General features: G+C 28.9%; 1 protein-coding gene across 2 annotated transcripts; it reads right to left on the bottom strand.

Annotated features, from left to right (window-relative positions):
- Positions 1-592: 592 nt before the first annotated feature.
- On the bottom strand, positions 593-16,819 carry LOC123293826 (muscle LIM protein 1). 2 transcript variants are annotated; one of them, XM_044874761.1, is made up of 9 exons: positions 16,654-16,819; positions 11,026-11,164; positions 10,794-10,959; positions 6,526-6,643; positions 5,103-5,199; positions 4,860-4,944; positions 2,519-2,639; positions 1,954-2,450; positions 593-1,742 (listed from the first exon to the last, which is right to left on the bottom strand). In XM_044874761.1, exons 2-9 carry the CDS (start codon positions 11,138-11,140, stop codon positions 1,469-1,471), a joined length of 1,473 nt encoding a protein of 490 aa, XP_044730696.1. In that variant the 5' UTR covers positions 11,141-11,164; positions 16,654-16,819; the 3' UTR covers positions 593-1,468. The 2 variants fall into 2 exon arrangements, with proteins under 2 accessions (XP_044730696.1, XP_044730697.1); XM_044874762.1 differs by lacking the exons at positions 593-1,742; positions 1,954-2,450; positions 2,519-2,639; ... (1 more) ...; positions 5,103-5,199; positions 6,526-6,643 and adding an exon at positions 8,367-8,824 and having other exon boundaries at positions 16,654-16,809.
- Between the last annotated feature and the right edge of the window lie 4,154 nt (positions 16,820-20,973).

Consider the following 20,973-nt stretch of genomic DNA (forward strand, 5'->3'; position numbering starts at 1 on the left):
GTGAACGATAAACTGAATAAGTATATGAAATAGCTTAAAAGAAGGCAGTTTCAGCTTTCGAATGATATGAGACAAAATTCAATGCGATTTTAGACCACAATTGCTACTATGGTAATTACTTATTTATAGTCTTATGCATCAATTTTCGCATAATAGAAATATACGTATTTTCAAACAATTATTTTTTTAAACATCTTTGGTAAGGTCTCCTGTAGATTTGGCAATATTTCCCTTAAGACAATTCCATTATTCCACATATTACACAGAAACATTTTCAGCTTGTTGTTATGTTATTGTTGCTTACGTGCCTTGTTGACTGTTTATTGGTCGGTAGAATATAGAAATTCCACTCACTCCTTTGAAAAATGTGTAATGATTATAAAGGTAGGTAATTAAAAAACTTGATATATTTTTGTATTTTAAAAATTTTTGTATTTTAGCAGTCATAATTCATAATACATTATATATATTATATATATTACAAACTAAAAAGAAATTAAAATAATTTTAATTTTTCTCAAAGCAATTTGGAGTTACACATTTTGCTTTGAAGCATTGCATTTATAAGCGATTATTTAACGAAAATAAGATGTAAATAATATTACAAATACCGGCCGGTCATCGTAATATTTGATTCCCAAACGACAGCAGAGAATTAAACCCGGGTTTTGAAAAATGTCTCCCGGTCGTTCGAATTTTTTGAGAATTGAGAGAATCTCACTAATTGTATTGGAATTAAAAAAATGTAAAAATAATAATTCCCAATTAAAAAAGAAAAAATAAATATAGAAAAATTAAATATTAACAAAAATTTCAGCATACCTAAAATTTTAAATCAATATTCGTTTCAAAATATTGTTTTAGCGTCGTTTACAATATTTTCTTATTTTTTTTTTTAGGATTTATAAAAAATGTTTATAAAAATCGTTTGAATAAAAGATGCCTTTAAGTTATTCTAATTGAGATGCATAAGTTAAGCTCACTAAATATTTTTGATTCACCATTTTTTCGAATCTAAATCTATCGTTAAAAAATTACTAGTTTTGTGTCTAAAATTGACAGTCTTTTACAATGATATTTTTAAAACTAAATTTTTTTTCGATAAATATATAAATTCTAAAATGGCTACTTTACTCTTCTAAATAATCGAAAGCAATCTGAAACTTGAAACTTATATGTACAGTAAAGAATTTTGATAGCGAAATCTAGAATATATTCCCTGTTTTTCCATTAATAAATTTAAAATAATTTTTGTACTTAAACAGGAAACTATTTTTAATACTGTCCCAAAAAAATAATAATTAAATCAATAATTCGGTATACAGCAAAACTAGTTAATTATAGCATATACACAGTTCGTCGACTCACTCAAATGTTCAAACGTTAACTTATTCGAGTCAATATTTACATATTTTACGGAATATTTATAATGAAATACCAAGGAATATATACAAGATTATGTATTAATTTAAGCCATGGTTAAAGTACCAGCACCCATTCCAAAACCTACTCCTTTTGGACCAAAGTTTTTACCATAACAACCTCGGCAGTAGATATCTCCATCTGGGCCATCATTTAAGTTAGTTGAATCTAAAGAGCGGTGGCAATCGGAGCAATTGAAACATCTTTTATGCCAAATGCGGTCTTTACTAATCATTTGTTCAGCAGCGTATACAGCAATACCACATCGTGGACATCCAGTACCTTTTGGAGCTTGAATTCCATTGGAGGCAAATCCATTACTAAAATTTGGAACAAATGACATTATTACTAGATAACTGAATATTATATGAAAAGCTGATAGATATGAAAAATTCTTAATTTTCTAAGCGCAAGATCGAGAAAAGATTATAATTACTTAAATTAAAAAAAAAAAGTGTGCATGAGTATAAACAGTCTTTTTGGGTTTGTAAAATTAAGAATGTGTTCTTCACTGATCGGTAAATTACTTACTGGATAACTGTACATTCTCCATTGGTAGAAACAAGGGTAGGAGCATGTCCAAATCCAAAACCTTTTGGACCAAAGAGCTTGCCATAGCATGCTTTACAGTGAATTTCCTTATCGGGACCGTCACAAGCTAACATTGAGTCAAGAGGCCTGTGGCATTCAGCGCAGTTGAAGCATTTTTTATGCCACATAGTTCCCTTGGCAAGTTGTTGTTCAGCAGCAAATACCAGACCACCGCAACGTGGGCAACCTTGACCTTTAGGTGCCATAAGAGATGTTGTATCTGGATTGTAGAATGGTCTTGACTTAGAAATTTCTTCTTCAGTCAAACCATCAGTTTGAAGAAATCCTGAACCACATGCGAAACCATATCCATGTGGTCCCCATTTTTTACCATAACAAGTTTTACAGTATACATCACGATCTGGACCATCACAAGCAATGATTGAATCAAGTGTTTTGGTACAATCACGGCATTTGAAGCATTTGCGATGCCATTCCTAAAGTAAATAAATTTATTTAGTATGTTCTTTGCATTTAACATTGTTATTTGGTAATCTAAACTTACCCTGCCTTTGGCTAGAACTTGTTCAGCTGCAAATACTACACCACCACATCGAGGACAACCCTGTCCAGGTGGAGCTTTAATTTTAGCCGTGTCTATCACCGTTGTTCTTGGTGCTTGATCACTATAAATGAATTATTTACTTTAATATTTTGATCAATAGTTAAATAATAAAAAAACTAAAAACACTCTAGTTTTTTTAATGCAACAACCGTATCAAACAATCTAATAATATTGGGCTTATTCATAAACAATCAACAACTTTTTTTTTTAAACAGCCTTCATTGCTTCTTTTATAATATTGGAGACATTTGTCCTGTACTTAATCCTCAAACGCCTTCACTCACAATTATGTGATAGGTAGTGATCTGTAAGTCAACGATGCAGTTCGGATGCGTTACTTTTGTTATACAATAATCAATATTGAGTCCTATAGCGTTGTCATAATATCTAAACGAATTCGATTGAAGAATTGAGAAGGTTTAAAAAATGAAGATATAATATATAGCACGACATGTAAATGATGAACTGGGCATACATACATCATTCTGCACTTTGTTCTTGGGTTAGAAGGATTTTGTCAAACCTAGAATCTCAGTTGGTTAAGGCGTAACCAATTCCGATCGCACTATGCTTAGGGTAGCGGGTTCGATTCCCGCCGTCACAATAAAAATTAATTTAATTAATAGTTGTGATGGGCCGGTGTAGTGCATGGTATATGCATGAAGGAGGTACACTCAGCCTCTGAAAATAATTGAGGAGCTGATAAATGAAATTATCAGCGGAAAAGGTGGTAAAATACATATATGGTATCATAATGGGCTTTATTAGCATGAGTGTTCCCTTCCCGGACGGATAACCTAGAAGGATTTTTTCGATAAAAGAATTTGTGTTTGGACCCAAACTTACCGCTGCTATCTAAATAGTTAGGCATCAGTAGCGGTTTTAAGCTGTGGGCAGTTGCTCATGTTTATTAAAAACTGAACTATTCGAAGAGAATTCAAACTGTTTGGAAAGTGAAATAGTAGATTCTAAATTAGAATCAAATTAATTACGAAAATAATGGAATAGGCTTGCCTGAAAACAGTTCATGAAAAAAATTATTAACTAAATTTAATTTAATTAAAAATAGTCATGAACACTTTACGTTAGAAAAATTATGTTAGGAGTGTTTAAAAGTCAATAAAATTTCGTAAAATATCGTGAATATCGACCCTATACCATCCTCTCAAGCTATCAGGAATTCATCACCAATATTTCGCAATCTTTTATATAATTATATTGGTAGATTAATAACATTCTTTGCGTTTTATGTGTAATCGTGACTTGCATATAAATAAATTAATGTGTAGAGTTTTCCATTAAGAGATGTCATCTTAAACTTCGCATCTTTCTATTAAAAGATTTGAATATTATTTTTTGTCAGTTTTGAAGTATAAACTCGAAAATGATATGATATGCGCTGCAGCAAAGAATACAACTTGTAATTTAACATCGCTAGACGTTTTCCTACGAGACCATGCCACAGATTAATGAATTGTGTATTTAATTCTCGAACAATTGAAGTACTCAATAATAATATTTGTGCTATTATTTGAGAAATAGATCAGCCAATGTGCGGTTAATGGGAGTAATGCAGCACTTTTTCCAAAGTAAACCGATGGTTTCTACTTGAAATTTTTATATAATTTGAATGAAACCTATAAATGGCAAACCGTTGACAAACAAATATGAACTAAGCCCATTTGTTAAATAAATAAAAAAGAAGTATATACAGGTATATCCATGTAGGCAATACTCCATACTCAAGTGTATTTAAACTTGCATAATTTCTATATACACAAACCATGCTATTTTATATTTTCTACGGATATATGTTAATAAAATGAATTTTCAGCCCAATAGCATTATTTATGTTATAGGTACAATTGGAAATATTTAGAATAAAATGGATTTTAATAGATCAGATTATGTGTATAATTTTAAAGGGTATCACGGATTTAAGGATATAGGTTCATGCATTTAAACAATATCTATACTAAAAAAGAAATATTGAATATCTGTCTAACATTTATATAAGGAAAAGCATGCCTAAATTTTTTAGGCAATGCTACCTTTGCCATTGTTCGTCCATAATATCACAAGTAAGTCCAATTGAAGAAGCGCCAGCATGACCTATACCACGAGGTCCAAATCTTTGAGCGTAGCAAGCTACATTCATACAAAAGATAAATAAAATCATCTATATATAAGCCATTTAAAAAAAGCTAATCTCAATTATTTGAGCATTAACAAAATTCACAAAATATTAGTTGTATACAAAATTGTATATGTGGGGTCATACCCATTAGCGTAGCAGTCACTCTGTAGAGCACCGCCACCTTGTCCATAACCATAACCTTTGGGTCCAAATTTCTTGCCGTAACACACTGTTTATAAAACATATTAAAATCAATCATTCGATGCAACATTCAAGTTAAATACAATATTTGAATTTTATAGTTTCGAATTGAATTTGAAGTATAGTACGATATCTTAAAGATTTGATCAGAGCAATAAAACTGATTTATACTGATTAAAAACGCACCTTTGCAGTAAATATCCTTGTCTGGACCTTCGCAACAGTTGACAGAGTCTAAACCTCTGTTACACTGACCGCATTTGAAACATTCTTTGTGCCATGGCTTTAATAAATAACAAATAACATACATAGGATAAATCATACGAAAACAATACAAAAAGAAAACAATTAAGGTCTATCAATTAATCATGAGAAATTTTTAATTAGTAACACTAGGTAAATCGTGCTAAATACAAATCGTGCAATATTGTCCTATGAATATCGTAAATAGAGTCGTAAATTACTATTATTTTGAAAATTCATTTTTCTTTTATCTGTGTGTAAAAATTTTAGTTCTTTGCTCAAATTCCAAATTCCTTTCCATGACTGTTTTTTCATATATCGAGCTTATTTTTGAATGCCTAAAGAATAACTTGAGAGCGGAGGGAGGAAATCTTTCTTTATATCGCCTATAATTAGACAAGGGGAGGAATCCTATTGCCCGCCGTAAAAATATCTCTATCAGTTGAATCAAACCGTCATATAATATGTATGCAGTCCACCCCCCTGTCAGATCTCTTTACAATTTCTTCAATGAACTAGAACTAGAATTTATTACTTCGAATAATCTCACAATTTTAGCTCCATACGTTTTGGATTGAATCCTCTTGGAAATAAGTGACCTCTCTTTTATTGATACTTGATTAATTTTGAAGGTTTTGTAATTTTTAACACAACAAAGATAATTTAATTGAAATTTACGACTCGGATATTTCTACACTGAATTTTTCAAGTTTCAAGTTAAGGACATACAATAATTGCACATTCGTAAAAATTTTAGCGTGCAAATATAATTTGCACGCATACCTTTGCAATATACTTCCCCATCAGGGCCATCACAATGTATATATGAATCTAAATGTCTTGTACAATGGAAACATTTAAAACAGCATTTATGCCAGCCCTAATACACAATAGTAATTACTTAATATATTCAAGTATTATTTAAATTCATTGTGGATCACAAAGATGTTTCATCAAGGTAATTATGTGAACCACAATGTATTTTAGGATATATTTATTAATATTGCAAAATATTTCAATGAAATTCCTTTCATTGTGTAATGTGGTGCCTTAAGTGTTGAATACTGTGCTGCATCCGTCAGGTTATTGCCAGTTTCAAAAAATAGATGCTTTGTTGGCAACACACAAGTACACAAGTAATACACAGGCATTACTAAAAAGTGAAAGGTGCGCACGATAGGTTGTGCACAAAAGGAGTAAATTCCAATAAACTCCAAAAAGTTTATAATCAAAATGTTGTAAAAAATTTTAGCTTTCAAGACATGGGATCATGAAATATATTTTTATGAAAGGAATCTCGCATTAAATTTTTTCGTAATATTAATGATAACTCTTGGATATTTATAAAAAATTGAATTGTACTTACACGGCCACGGGCAAGCATTTGTTCTGCTGCATATACATAACCACCGCATCGTGGACACCCTTCACCTTCTGGGGCTTTTGCAATTAATTTTGGTTCTAAAGCTGCTAATGATGTTGGGCTATAAAATTAAAATCTTATTTAGAAATTTGCTGTAATTTAAAATTTAATACTTTTAATAGAAAAAGCTTTGTAAGAAAAATTTAAAAAAAGTTATTGCGAAGCTGCAAAAAATTTGTTGCCTACAGTTATATTTTCTTAAAGCAGTGATAAAATTATATTTGGTAATGGGAGAAGGGCCATCACTCCCGTGTTCAACTCCTCCACAAAAAATTTGCTATTAAAAATTAATAATATTAGCCATCAAGTAAAAATTATTTACAATCGTGGGCAGGTTCCTTATCCCATCACTTGATTTAAGCACAGGGAAATTGTTTAGCTTTTTCTTTTTGATTTTATTTCCAAAATTATTAAAAATATTTTTGAATAATCAAAAATAAACACTTGAGTTAAGCTGAAAATAATAATATTATCAGAAACAAAAAACAATATTTGGAATTTTTATTGCTACATATATTTTGAGAATTGAAAAATAAATATAGTATGAATGAAAATGTTTTTCTAGTTTGGTTAGTTCAAATGCAAAGGAATAGCGTAATTGGATTAGTTTCTATATCGTCATTTAAAAAAAAAGAGCACTGAATAAAAATATCCTTTATCTTGCAATAGAAAAAAAGAAAAAAAGAGGAACGTTTTTGTTTAGAAGAATGAGTACCTTTTGGAAGTAATTCCAAAAATTTTTTTGTATTTTTGATTCAATTAGAAACCGACACAACTTATTTCTTTTAAATATTTGGTAAGTACATACATTTTGTAGGAGTTTCAGATTCTGTATGTTTTTCGTGCATATAAAATTTAGAAGTTAATTCACACATAGTTGAAAATTTTAATTTCCCGAATATTCGCGCCACCAATTCGAATGTAATTTATTTATTTTTTTTAAGCAATCAAACCCATTCAAAATATTATGAAAGGGAATGGATCAGAAAAAATTTAATATTCTCTTCATTCCGATTCAAATTTACAACAGTTTTTGAATCGGAATGAATGAGAATGAATCGGATACAATTGTTTTAATTTCATATTCATTCCGATTCATTTCATATTCAAAATAATGAATGAGTTGAAATATGATTGCATTGGAGATTTGGAATTTAAGGTTCATTTTGATTGAATTTGATTCGGATAATCGAATTTATTTTTAAAGGGGTGATGTTTCAATTTAAAAAAACCAAAGTTGTGTTCTTTTCCTTTTAAGTCGGTAATGCTCTAAAAAATTTGAATGCTTCAGCAAAAAGTACACGTGCTCGTAAACAAAAAATTGCCTTTTTGGCCGATTGTAAGACAATAAGAGTATTGAGTATTCTCTTTTTTATTAATGACTCGGTTTCATTTTAGTCACTCGAAGGTATTAAATTTTTAGAATGAGAAGCCACGCATGCGCATACAGCAGCTCACACATAATATTTGTATTTTTGGTCTTCTCACCCATTTGTATGGAAGATTCTCGATATATTCTTTTGAATGATAACAAATTTTTAACTATCACAAACGTGCACCCAAAAAAAACTATATTTTCTGAAAGGGGGATAATTTTTCATCTTCACTAATTATTGCAATTCTTTTTTGTTTAATGACTATAATTGTTGAAATGTTGTTGTTTTAATAATTAATATTAATTATGTTTCTACATATTTTTATATTTAAAAAAATTGCAGCCAATTGTAAAAATGAAAAATTTGATATGGAAAATAATGGAAAACTAAAAATTTCTAAGAAAAATCTTGTAGATAAAATATGTTGTTTTATTGAGAAATCATTCAAATTATGTATTGAACAATAAAGTTCAATATAATTGATATAATTGATACACAAAATAGTCCTATAAAAAGTAAATTATTGATAATTTTTAAAATATTAATTAATAATACGACACAAAATGTGCAAAACAAAAAAACATAAATATTCTAATTAATCATTAAATTTACTGGATTTAAAAAAAATAGATCTAAATGAATAATAAATCTGATTTTTGGTATTTGGTATTCAATCTAAGTACCTATTAAACTATTATGTTTGATTATATGAAAAGGTGCACAAATGTGTTGTATGGTAATTTTGGATTGTATTTCGCGATTTGATTGTGAATGATGTGTGGGTGGTTTTGATAGTAGAACTTGATAGCGGTAGAACGGCTTTTGTCGACATCCGCATATTTGGACCCGCAGGAACCGCTTAATTACTGTGCGAAAAAGGGAGAACACAAATCATGCAATCGGTCATTCAAGAATATAAAAAATTTTTTTTGGTGTGTAAAAAATTTGATTTTTAAAAGGATCTTAAATGGAAATGTTTTTGCATTTGAAATCCTTTTAAACCTATGTTCATAATAGGCCTTGTAGCTGTTTTTTAAAACATTTATATGTGTTGTAAATCATCGTGGAGCATGCATTTAATTAGATGGCAAGACGATTGGGCGCCAAAAATTTGATTGCCCATCGCAAAAAATAAAAAAATTTAGAAAAACCATCAGTTTTTCTTTAAAAAAAATTGTGTTTTATACACTGCATTTTGTTAATTGAATACATTTAAAAATTGAAATGATTTTAACTTGCAATAAGCATTCGATAAATAATCTCTTGATCAAAATAATTGAACCCATATGGAAGGAAAAAAATTATAAAATCAAGTCGATATTACTAAATTTACGAAATATTATAAATAAATGTGCCTACGTTCTTTTCACAGTAAACTGTACATACGAATTGGAAGAATGCTAAAAATTTAAAAGTATTGGGAAAAGTAAGCGAATTTCCGAGGGGATGTTAGCAAAAAATATTGCTTAGTGATTCGAATCAATTTTGGAAAATTCAGCTCTGTAATCAGCCTTTCTCAAAAATGTGAGTTTGAAGCTGAAACAAATATCTTTTAAAAAAGAAAAGTTCATATCATATTCTAGAGTTTATCAAGTCCCGAGCTTAGAGTAAATTCAATAAGTGTTTATTATAGGTAAGGATCATATAGAATTTAATTTAGCTTCTAGATGTAAGTATTACAAAAACCAATATCTCCGTTTGTCTTCCTGATGCATTGCGAAATGTATTTAGAGAAATTGAATTAAGCCTGATGATTAGATAATATAAAACTCTAAGAAAAAAAAAGCTGCCGGCAAAATTGTATCAGCGTGTAAACAGAGTCTGCACACCTCGTTAACAGAAAATTATTATTGTTAATAGGAAATTAACGCATGTTCCTTTGATCTTTATTTTTGGTAGATGGTGAGAAAAGTATAATCTTTCAGAGAGGTTCAATTCTTTTAAAATTAGAGCAGATATATTAAATTCATTTCAATTCTTAAAACAAATAAGGGTTATTATTTTTGTACAGTGTGTTTGTATATTGTAATATATTTTGTAAGCAGAAGGATTTCTTGGGCTTATGAAGTGAGAAAAAAGTATATTTCTATAATTAATTTTATATATTGTACTTAATTGTTCGTAAAACAAATGATGAAGATAAGGAATCGCCCTTTCGACTTTTTTTTGAAAATTTTTTTCAAATAATTTTAATTATTGACTTTAATAGTTTAGGAAATATGTTAAAAAAGATACGTTTTGTTTTACCAAAGAATTGTACTTAAAATTTCAGTAATTTTTTTTTAAATTCAGTTACCATGAATTTATTTTAAAAATTTATTTATCAGTACAGTTCTTGAGTATTTTTTATTTAAATGTCTCTTTCAAAAATTTGAATCTTGTTCTATAATTGATGACGTTTTCTATGAGTCTATGAGTAGGTGCTCAAAAATATTAAGGGTAGATACTTTAAGTTGGATGCCGAATAGATGTGACTCGTGGAGTAGAAAATTTATCAATTAACTAAGTACTAAATGGTTTTTCTAATATAAATTTAATACACGAATTACACGAGCGAACTTTTGCCGCTCTATGAAAAGCGTAATATGTATTGCATGTATTACTTGGAAAAACCCTATAATACCCACTTGATTGTTAAATTTGCTATCTTTGTCGCCAGCACTGTTCTGCAACCAACGAATAATCTACAAAATTGTTTTTTTATACCGTGTAATGTTTTCGAATTTTGAAACTGACATTTAAAATTATTGTATTATATTAGTTACATGATAAATGAAGAAACTGTTTAGGATAAGTAGAGTATCTATTAAAAAAATCACAAATTTTGACACTTACGCTCCTTCACCACCAAGATGGGATCCAGTGTCCATGCTAAGACAACCAGCACCACCACCAAAACCGTAACCTTTTGGTCCATATTTACGAGCATGGCAGACTTTGCAGAAAAGTTCACCTTCGTGTTCAGAGCAGTTGGTGGAGTCGAGCAATTTTGAGCAGAGACCTATAATTTATATTCCAATAAAGAAAATGTTTGGGAAATTTATTATTATGTTGATGTAAAACATACCGCATTTGAAGCACATTTTGTGCCATTTAAGACCTCCAGCTACACGTTCTTCTGCAGCGTATACAGATTTGCCGCATTTTGGGCATTTTGGGTGTTCAACTGGTTTGAAAGGCATCTTGATTTATTTTACTTTTTCGGACTGTAACAAAAGGAAGAAAAAATTAAATATTTGTTAAATTTTTTTGGTTTTAATATCGTGGTGGGGTTTTTTTAAAGTTTAAGCTAACACCAATTTATCAAATCATAATAAAAATTTGAAGTGAAGAAATTTGTTTGACAATGGTCAAAAAACGTAAAAAATTCAACTTTCGGAAGATTCATTTCGATTTTTAAAAAAGAGATGCCTTGCTTATTAGATGATATTCAGTTAGAATTATACTCTATGCATCAATATTTTTCAAACTTTATTATTTGCATTATTTCTCAACTGCCCAGAATCGATTAGTTTTCGATTATCGTTTCGATTTTGTGTTTTGTCTAGTTTTAAAACATGATTAGAAGAAGAAAAACGCGGCCTAGAAAGACAACTAGAATTTTTGTAAGAGCAAGAGTCAAATTTTCAATTAATTAAATTTTTTGTCATTTTCATTTTTATTAAAATCAAAAGTAAGGGCCAAGAAGAGAACTACAGAGCTTCGGCATATTCCACTTATTTAGGTCAACAATTGAGGAGATACATAGGTGGTGCACGAAATGGTCAATATAATAATTTAATTAGTTAGAAAAATATTGAAAGAAGCTTTTGACAATTCTATATAGTACTTTAATTCATTGGTCATTAAATAATCATGTCTGACCGAATGTTTGCTGTTTGTTCAAACTTTTCAAAAAATGGAAATGCCTTAGCTGATTTAAATGTTATTTCCTAAATTCCTTCTAGACAAATATCCTCGTTATCTTTTGTATAGATTCAAAATTGATTGAATTAAACCCCACGTATTGTCAGAGGAGTATTAAAAATCGAGAGCGCACGCACCTCATCGGGGTCTTTCTAGCGGCTATATATTGTAAATTTTAACTAGGATAATTAATTTTATTTTAATAATTTTTTTTTTGCAAAAAAATTTCCACGCATACGACCTTTTGTAACCCCGTGCCTTAGGGATAATACGCCTCTGCGTATTGCTCAGTGTTATGGTTAGCCATAAGGAAACAATAGTGTTTATGAAACAAACAATGAATCCATTATTAGTATTATATATGTTGGAAAAAATAAGAACATATGTGCAATAATATTTTTAGAATTAAGGTAAAGAGGTATTATTATTTAATATATAATATGGTTCACCTACGCGTGTCACGTAACTTGGCAAAATTATGATAATAATTCATTACCTCTGTTCATTTAAGAATATATATTTTTTATATTTTTGTAAAATAAAAATAATACAAAATAAGATTTCATAAATACATCTACACGTAAACACAAAAATTATCTAATTTTATCTGTTTTTCTTCATTCGTTAAGATTCGTTTAAATGCCGGCCGGTAACGAACTCATGTGTGTTGCACTTATTGACGCGTGGGAACATTGTTGGATTGTTGCCAATGCCGCGACCCTAGCCAAATTTGGTGAGAGCAGGTAATGTTACACAGAATATGAAATACTTTTTATGAAAAAGGTGTTTTGTTTGTTTTACACAGTTTCATTTGTTTTATTGGTTTGAACTTTTGGAATGTGTGTTTATTAAATTTCTGGACTTTTGGAAATTTGTATTATTTGAAATTCAATTTCGAAATTATTTTACATTGATTTATATATTTACAATGTCACATTTATTTCCATGTTGTGAAAATACTATTTCTTGGTCCAGCTTGACTTTTCTGATTATATATATTGTTCTGAAGCCAACGACATAGGCCCACCCGTAATTTCGTTTTGTCATGGTTTAAATTTTCGGTTCAATAAACTTAGATACAATTTCATTCATCCATAAATAAAATTATGTAGAAAATCAGCCTGTTAGGCATGTTGGAACGCAAATGACCAAAAAAGTTCTTTTATTTAAATGTAGAACTCATAAAAGTTATTACTATTTAAAATCATATTAATTTTAAAAAAACTTTGGAAAATATGAATAGTTGGGGATTTTATTATTAAAATTACATTGATGTTACATTTCAAGCATCAACGACGCTAATGAAATATGCGAAAACAGTCATTAAATTCAAGGATGGAGCGCCACAAGAAGTCTTATCTCCAACTTCCTTTTAAACCTCTGACTTTACCCTATATTGCGTATAAAATCGAAATATTTTAAGGTATTTTGCATATTGTGCTAATTAGATTTCAGATAATAGAAAGAGCAAATCGACCAAAAATCGATTTTGATTGAAGAGTGCCATTTTAATTCTTTGTTGAATATACTGTTTTCTAGGGAATTCATCGACTAATAATGTAATGTATTGAAAAGCCTACAGAGAATATATCTGGATGATTAAGTAAGTTAAAAGAGTTAATTTTCATCTATTTTTAGTTATCACGATTATCGATTAAGATTTTTTTTTTGTAAATATATATGCACGCAATTTTAAAAATATGCATTGAAATAAAAATTTGAAGGAGGTGCAGTGAAACATGAGAAACTGGGCACTGAATTTATAACATTTTCCACCAAAATGTAAACTTAAAGTTAGCACCATAACAAAACTTGAAAATTAAATAAAAACTGTTAAAAAATCCAAGAAGATATAAGCTTTCAAAGATTATTGTCTATCTTCTTCTTGTAAAACGGAGTTTTATATAAAGTTCCTAAAACGATTCGCATTAATTTGGAATGAAAACGTGCTAAATTGCTAAGTTTCATGATTGGGATCAGTCCATTGAAAAATAAGTCTTTATCTTTAATTCATTTTATTCACTATTCGCGAACGAAGGTGCGAATAAAAGCTAGTAAGAAATATATCCAACATGCATTACAATTTTAAGGACGTTCAATTACCATCTTGTTTTGCTATGCGCGTTCAAAAGAAAACAGTATGTAAATTTTAAATAATTTTAAATTAGTAGAAAATTGAAAAATTTGGTGAAATTTTGTTAAAAGTTATTTTTGAGAAATATCGATTTATATTTTCTATTTAGTTTCAGGTAATAATATTATACCTTACTTTTTGTCACTTTTTAAACTTAATAATCAACGAAATTCATTCGATAACTGATAATTATATTTTCTCTTTCATAAATCATTCAAAATCGTTCACGAATGTACGTTCTTAAAGGAATTTCTAGTAATAAAATATATTATTTATAGTCCATGTCTCTAATATCATGTCCATGTCTCCAGACTGTAATCTTATTATTTTTACAAAAATAAATAATAATGATATCGACATTATAATTAGACTTAGTAATAATATTATTTAATTGGCAAGATGCCAAACAAAAGAACTTGTCAGTTGGCAAAATTTAATAATTATTCAATTTTTCAATAATAAATTTTCCATGGAAATATTCAAAATAATTTTACAAATTGTGCAATCATATTTTTTTTAAGAAAAATTTCTTTAAAATTTGTATATTTGAAAATTTCTTTTATTATTTCATCTTTTTTTTCTAATATATTGATCTGATATTCTGATATTCTGATATATTGATCTTATCCTGGCATGGTAATTTTGGCTACCCATCCAAATTGTATATTGAAGTTCATTTAAAACGTTTTAGCTTTCTTAAGATAAACTCAAGAAATATTTCATTTTCGACTTTTCTGAATTATAAAACACTTTACAATCGACAAAGAAATTTTCAAATGATAAAACCTATCATATTTATTTCCTAAATGAGTCAGTGCTCTTGGACTGTTCACGGATACTTAAACTTCTCAAATTTCATATTGCTTCTACCGAAATTCTATTTCATAGTGTTGGCAAAATTTTGACTTGATTCGATAAAATTTAAAGTGATTGAACTTCTTTTTCCATGATATAGAAATCCAAATATAAATTATTCTGTTACGAATAACTCAAGTCCTGTTCTCGAACTTCTCGAAAAGATAGTGTAAATTTGAAAACTGTCTTAATGAATAGTCTGTTTCTTTAAATTAAGTATGTTAGTTTACTCCCGTAAAGTAGTATATCTATAGTTACAGTCAGCCATTTTGTGTCCATTAAAATTTTATTTATACTAAGTGGAACGTATGTAATCATGTTTTCATTTTAATTTCTTAAATCCGTTGATTTCCTTTGGACAAAACTTCACACTACTCTCTATAATTCGCATTTGTACAAATTTTTCCCTACTCTCGAAATATCTAAAAGTAATTTTTTATTGATTTAAAGCTCTATTTTCTTGAAATAAAATTTTCTACTCTCTAATTTGTTTTTTAAATTTTTCTGTTCTTTAAATATCAATTTATTTTATTTTTTCGTTTGTATATTTTATATTTTGTTAAATCATTTAAAAAATGTTTTGCTAAATATTTTTAAAATTATTCGATCTTCAAAGATTAAAACTTTATCTTTTTCTCAAGGACCCGCTTGAAAATATGAGTTCAAAGCATGAAGTTTAATATAGATGCTCTTATGGAAGACTTAAATTGTATTTATCCGTGATGGACTTTGCCTTCATGAGTATTAGGGTTATGCAAAGTATTCTTTCTCACATAAACTGTGGAAATCATTAAACAAAAGCGCACTGGCCAGATATGCAATAAAAATGTGTAATTTATTAATTACTTAATCAATCAGTAAAAATTGAATTTCCTTTCGTTTCAAAATGGCGGCCATTTAAAATTTGATATGAACGCGTTAACAAAATTTGTGACTCGACTATGTAACATGATCGAAATGTATTAACATAACGTTTTAGATTTTTACAAAAATAGAAATTAACCCAATTGAATTTGATTTTTTATGTGTCATATTTGATAATTTAAAAAAAAAATTAATAAATTAGAAAAAATATTTGTAACAAAATATCAGCATTAAATAATCTCATGTTTAAAAATAATTGTAAATGGAAATTCCAATATTTGATGTTGTATGTTTTATAAATGAAACTGTGTTTACACTTCCTGTGTTTATAATAAATGTGTAGCACTAAAAACTCTAAAAATATCTTTTTATTTCAGCAGCATTACAGTTATTTGAATATAATACTGGTGCACTTTTATTCTCTGGGATTTCTAGTAGTATAGCAGGGCACTTCACCTAATTTTATTTTGTTGTTTATGTAATCAAACAGCTAGCAAATGTTTACACTGAGTTAATTGATGTTGCCATAAATAAAATTGTCACTTTATAATCATCACTTTCACAGAAGAATTTCTAAGTTGAATATCACAAAAAATAAAAAAAATTTATAAATAGATGAAATCTTAAAATAACTGCGTATAATATTTCTTTCAAATTTTAACAATTTGTATTAAAATTATAGAAAAGTTTTTGACTTGCGCACATTTTTTTTTGGTTGAACTAAAAATAACAATGGACTTCACTAGAAATTTTCCAAACACATTTCCATTTTCTAAGTTACTATGAAAATTAAATTCTACATGCGAATTAATGCCTTCGAATCGTTTGTTCGAATCAAAAGTTGATTTAGAGTTAGTGTGTATTTCAATCCAATTTCAATTGGTGTTTGCTTATTCTTAAGTTTAAAATAATTTGAAAAGTGAAAAAAAATCTTACCTTTTCGGTATCGTTGGGTAGAAGATGTCCGGAACGCGAGCTCCAGTAAGATGATAAACAATTAAATATAATCTTTTGGGACTTGTGTTCCCGTCACTTACTACCACTTTAATTCGAATGACTGTCGGATCGACTGAGCTTTGCCTAGTCTATGGGAAATGTATTTGCACACGGCCCTTAATATAAGGTGCTGCGTTTAGTACCTCCCAAGGGGCGGTATCTCGTTATTGTCTTTGCTGTTTTAACTGATTGTAAATATTTTTGAATACATATGATCAAAATTGTAATTGGGATCTGTTAAGCTAAAACCGCTTGCATCAAAAATGAATTAATATTTCAATTTTTTTATTTTTTTTCTTATAAATTTTTATTGATTAAGTGACTTGCATTTTTGTGACTGCACTTTTGTAATCCATACTATGCCATAAAAAATATACACAAGTGATTTTCTTTTTACCACATGTCAAAAATATGCAGGAGAGAAAGGCGAACGCATTCCCGTGAATTGAGTTTGAATTTTTTCTGCGTGTATCGGGTAATATTTTTCTGCCAGTGTGAAAATATTATTTTCTGGAGTCCAAAAAATACAAAAATGTCTTTGGCAGATAATAAGATCGCGGGGTTTTTGATTTACAGAATTTCAAAAATACGCAGACATTTTTTTTGAACCTTTGATGTAACGAAGGTCATTTTTATTCTTACAAAGTGCGGGTGACTAATAATTCTAGCTCGAAACGAGCAAAAAGAGGTCAAAATTGGTAAGAAAAATACCATTCCAAGTTGTCCAATTTTTCAATAATCAATATTATATATTTAAACGAGCGATTGTATATATATATAGGTAAATCTCGGAAACGGCTGCAACGATTTTCATGAAATTTAGTATGCATGGGGTTTTTTGTTCGAAAAATCGATCTAGCTAGGTTTCATTTTTAGAAAATATCTTTAATAAGTTTAATCTCAGAAATGATCACAACGATTTTCATAAAATTCAATATGCAGTGGGTTTCGCGGGCGATAAATCGATCTAGCTTGATTTCGATTTACTGAATAAAAAAAAATAACGAGCAAGCACGGTCTTCCTGGTACAATAATATTATTACTCTCGGTTAGGTAAACCTGCAATCTTAATTTTTTGAATGTTTACTTGAACTGATCATTTGATATGATAGACCATATTGCTCTGAACTGTTGCATAGTTTTTACTATCATACTATCGTAGTCAATCATAATGCGATGTTGATCGTTAACTTAATTGACATGAATATATTTTATTTTTAATTTTCTTGTAAAACATATGCACGAATAGGTAAAGAGAGGTGTGCACTTAGTATATTATATTAAAACTGTATGCCTATATGGTGGTTTAAAAGAATAACATCATTCAACAGACATCAAAAAAATGTTTAAAATTTTCGTGTGATTTCACTCGAAACTATTATTATTTGTATGATTTATAATATTTGTCATCTATTGAAATTATTTTTAGTTTTGGAAAGGTAAATTTTTCAATTTACCTACCTACCTTTTGATATTTGTTATAGGTACCTATTTCGTAGCTACAAATATAATGTTTTTGTTCATCATTTTGGAATTTATTGAAATTTAATATTCACTCAATTAAAATTTTTAAGAAGCATAATATTATTAATTTATCGTAGGTACATACATGTGTTGAGTAATTAATAAACGTTAATTCGTTATTTTAGAATTAAATAAATATAAAAATTATTGTTTTTCTTATTCTGCTTTACATATATTAGATTTTTGTTTTAAGGGTGTTTGATCACATTACTTTTTAGTAATTGACTAATAAACAAAAAATATTTAAAAAGCATTTAAATCTTCTTTATCAATTACCTATATTTTGTCTTTAATTAAGACGCGAATGCTAAATTTGTGAGAAAACGATTAATTTAACCTCGCACAAATTAGATTTAATCTGCATTTCAGTTAAACTTTTTCAAATTTTGGCCAATGATAGTTTAAGTCATTCTAAAGAGAAGTTCCCATGGTCACAAGTGATGAAAATGACAGGATTTCATATTTTAGCTAAATTAAAGTTGGAAAATGTACTTATTTGTATAATATATGCCTAATTGCCTATGTGTGTATAAGCAAATACATATACAGATATGTATAACAACATGCATACGTGTGTTTTTTAACGTAAGGGTGTTGTTTTTATACCATGTATATATAAAATATACATAGTATATTAAGTTTAGTCCCAAGTTTGTAACGTTTAAAAATAATGATGCTAGGAAAAAAATTCGGTCATAGGTGTTCATAAAATCACCTAATTAGTCCATTTCCGGTTATCCGTCCGTCCGTCCGTCTGTGGACACGATAACTCAAAAACGAAAATAGATATCGAGCTGAAATTTTTACAGCGTACTCAGAACGTAAAAAGTGAGGTCAAGTTCGTAAATGAGCATCATAGGTCAATTGGGTCTTGGGTCCATAGGACCCATCTTGTAAACCGTTAGAGATAGAACAAAATTTTAAATATAAAAAATGTTCCTTATCAAAAATTAAACAACTTTTGTTTGAAACATTTTTTCGTAAACATCACTGTTTACCAGTGAGAGCGCCAATTAGGCGGAAATTTTATAATACGTACTATACTTGATTATCAGTTATGTATGTGTCACATGTTTGTATGTGTAATGTGATAAAGAATCAACACTGACTATGCATGGTATTTCAACAATTAACTCAGTCAATTGTTTGTTTTCACTTGTTGACAATTAAATTACAATATTTTTTTTGATATAAATGAGTACATTTTCCAATTTTAATTTAGCGATAACTTCCTGTCATTTTCATGACTTATGACCATGGGAACTTTTATTTAGAATGACTTAAACTATCATTCTCCAAAATTTGAAAAAGTTTGGCCGAAATGCATCCTTGTGGCAAGAGTCTTATTAACCATTTGACACTTGCTATGACTGAAACGAGAATATGTATTTGATTCTTAGCTTAGGTTTGTTAAAAATCCAAATTTAAAATGCTAAAATCTACAAAATTTGTAACGCACGTGATAATAACGTTTTTATGGAAGGGAATTTAAAAATGATAAGTTGGGTAACTATATTCAAGTTTCAATGCGATAAAAAAAAAATTTACATTCTTGGGAACAGCCTTAATGCGCCGTTCTTGGGAAATGGCAAAAAATTCCGCTTTAAGTTTTTTCAGCTAGATCTGAATAATATACATACGCAATTTGAACTGACGAGAAAAATTTCACAGAAATCATTTTTATCGATGCTATATGCTTAAAAATTTGTCACTATTCCAGAAAGCGTATAAATCAGGATTAAAAAATTATACATTATAGTTTGGTAAAGAATATATTTGTGAAATTCAAGTATAAAATTTTTTCAACATTGTAAGTTACAGATTAAGTACTTTACCATACACTTTACTTAAAAATTAAATATTTTAACACTAAAATTGTAACATCTGTTTGCCGTTTTATTTTTAGATGAATATTAAAAAATATAAAATATTAAAGCTAGTATAGTCGGCCGATTTTAGTAAAATGCCTGGAACCAAGAACTGCATGTAGATAGAGCTTCGCGGTTTTGGACAATGTTGTAAAGAATGCATAAAGCAACTTTGTGTTTTGTGTGTGTATTCGATTGGGGGAAATGTTGCTCCAAACGTCCCAAAAATGCATAGTTGGGGTTTTTTTGAGGTCACTGATTGCGAATTTAAAATGAAAATAAATATAAAATGTTTAGACCGTAATGTAAAATACATTTAATGTTGAGTAGTTTACCGCATTTTCGTAGTTGCCTTCTTCTGTTTGAGGCAGGGGATTTTATACAATTTAAATGTGATTTCTTGCCCTAAAAAAATTTAAATAAAAAAATACTTTTTAGAACACTAGCTTTTATTGTACTAAAAAGTATAAAATAGTTTTTTCTATGAGTCACTCATACATGATTATTCGTAGAAGCTTGGCACTCAATATAAAATATCAACAATATTACGTGTACACTACAAAACTGTAACCCGTACACAAGGGGATATTTGGGGGAAGGGCGAAAGTGGGGATGAACGATCGAATATACCCAAGTCTGGTATCAAATAAAAGGGCATGGTGTGTATATTAAAAACTGTAAGTTGCATGAAATTCAGTTCTACCGTTTAAAAGTTGTGAACTCTTTTATCGAGGGTTTTTCAAATATCATATTTACTAGATACTTCTCATCTATTTCCATGCAACCATCATGTTCCACAGCGAAGCGTGGCGGGGTTAAGCTATTACCTATATTTACACAACTAACTGTTTTTTTTTTGGAAAATGTT

The sequence above is a fragment of the Chrysoperla carnea genome, chromosome 2 (assembly GCF_905475395.1).
Source record: "Chrysoperla carnea chromosome 2, inChrCarn1.1, whole genome shotgun sequence".
Lineage (NCBI taxonomy): Eukaryota > Metazoa > Arthropoda > Insecta > Neuroptera > Chrysopidae > Chrysoperla > Chrysoperla carnea.

Excerpts from the sequence above, each read along its gene's own strand:
- LOC123293826 (XM_044874761.1), bottom strand. The coding sequence starts at position 11,140 with ATGCCTTTCAAACCAGTTGAACACCCAAAATGCCCAAAATGCGGCAAA. Across the intron at positions 6,644-10,793 it reads CATCTTGGTGGTGAAGGAGC|CCCAACATCATTAGCAGCTT; the intron begins GTAAGTGTCAAA and ends TTAATTTTATAG. Across the intron at positions 5,200-6,525 it reads AAATGCTTGCCCGTGGCCGT|CCATGGCACAAAGAATGTTT; the intron begins GTAAGTACAATT and ends TATTTATTAAAG.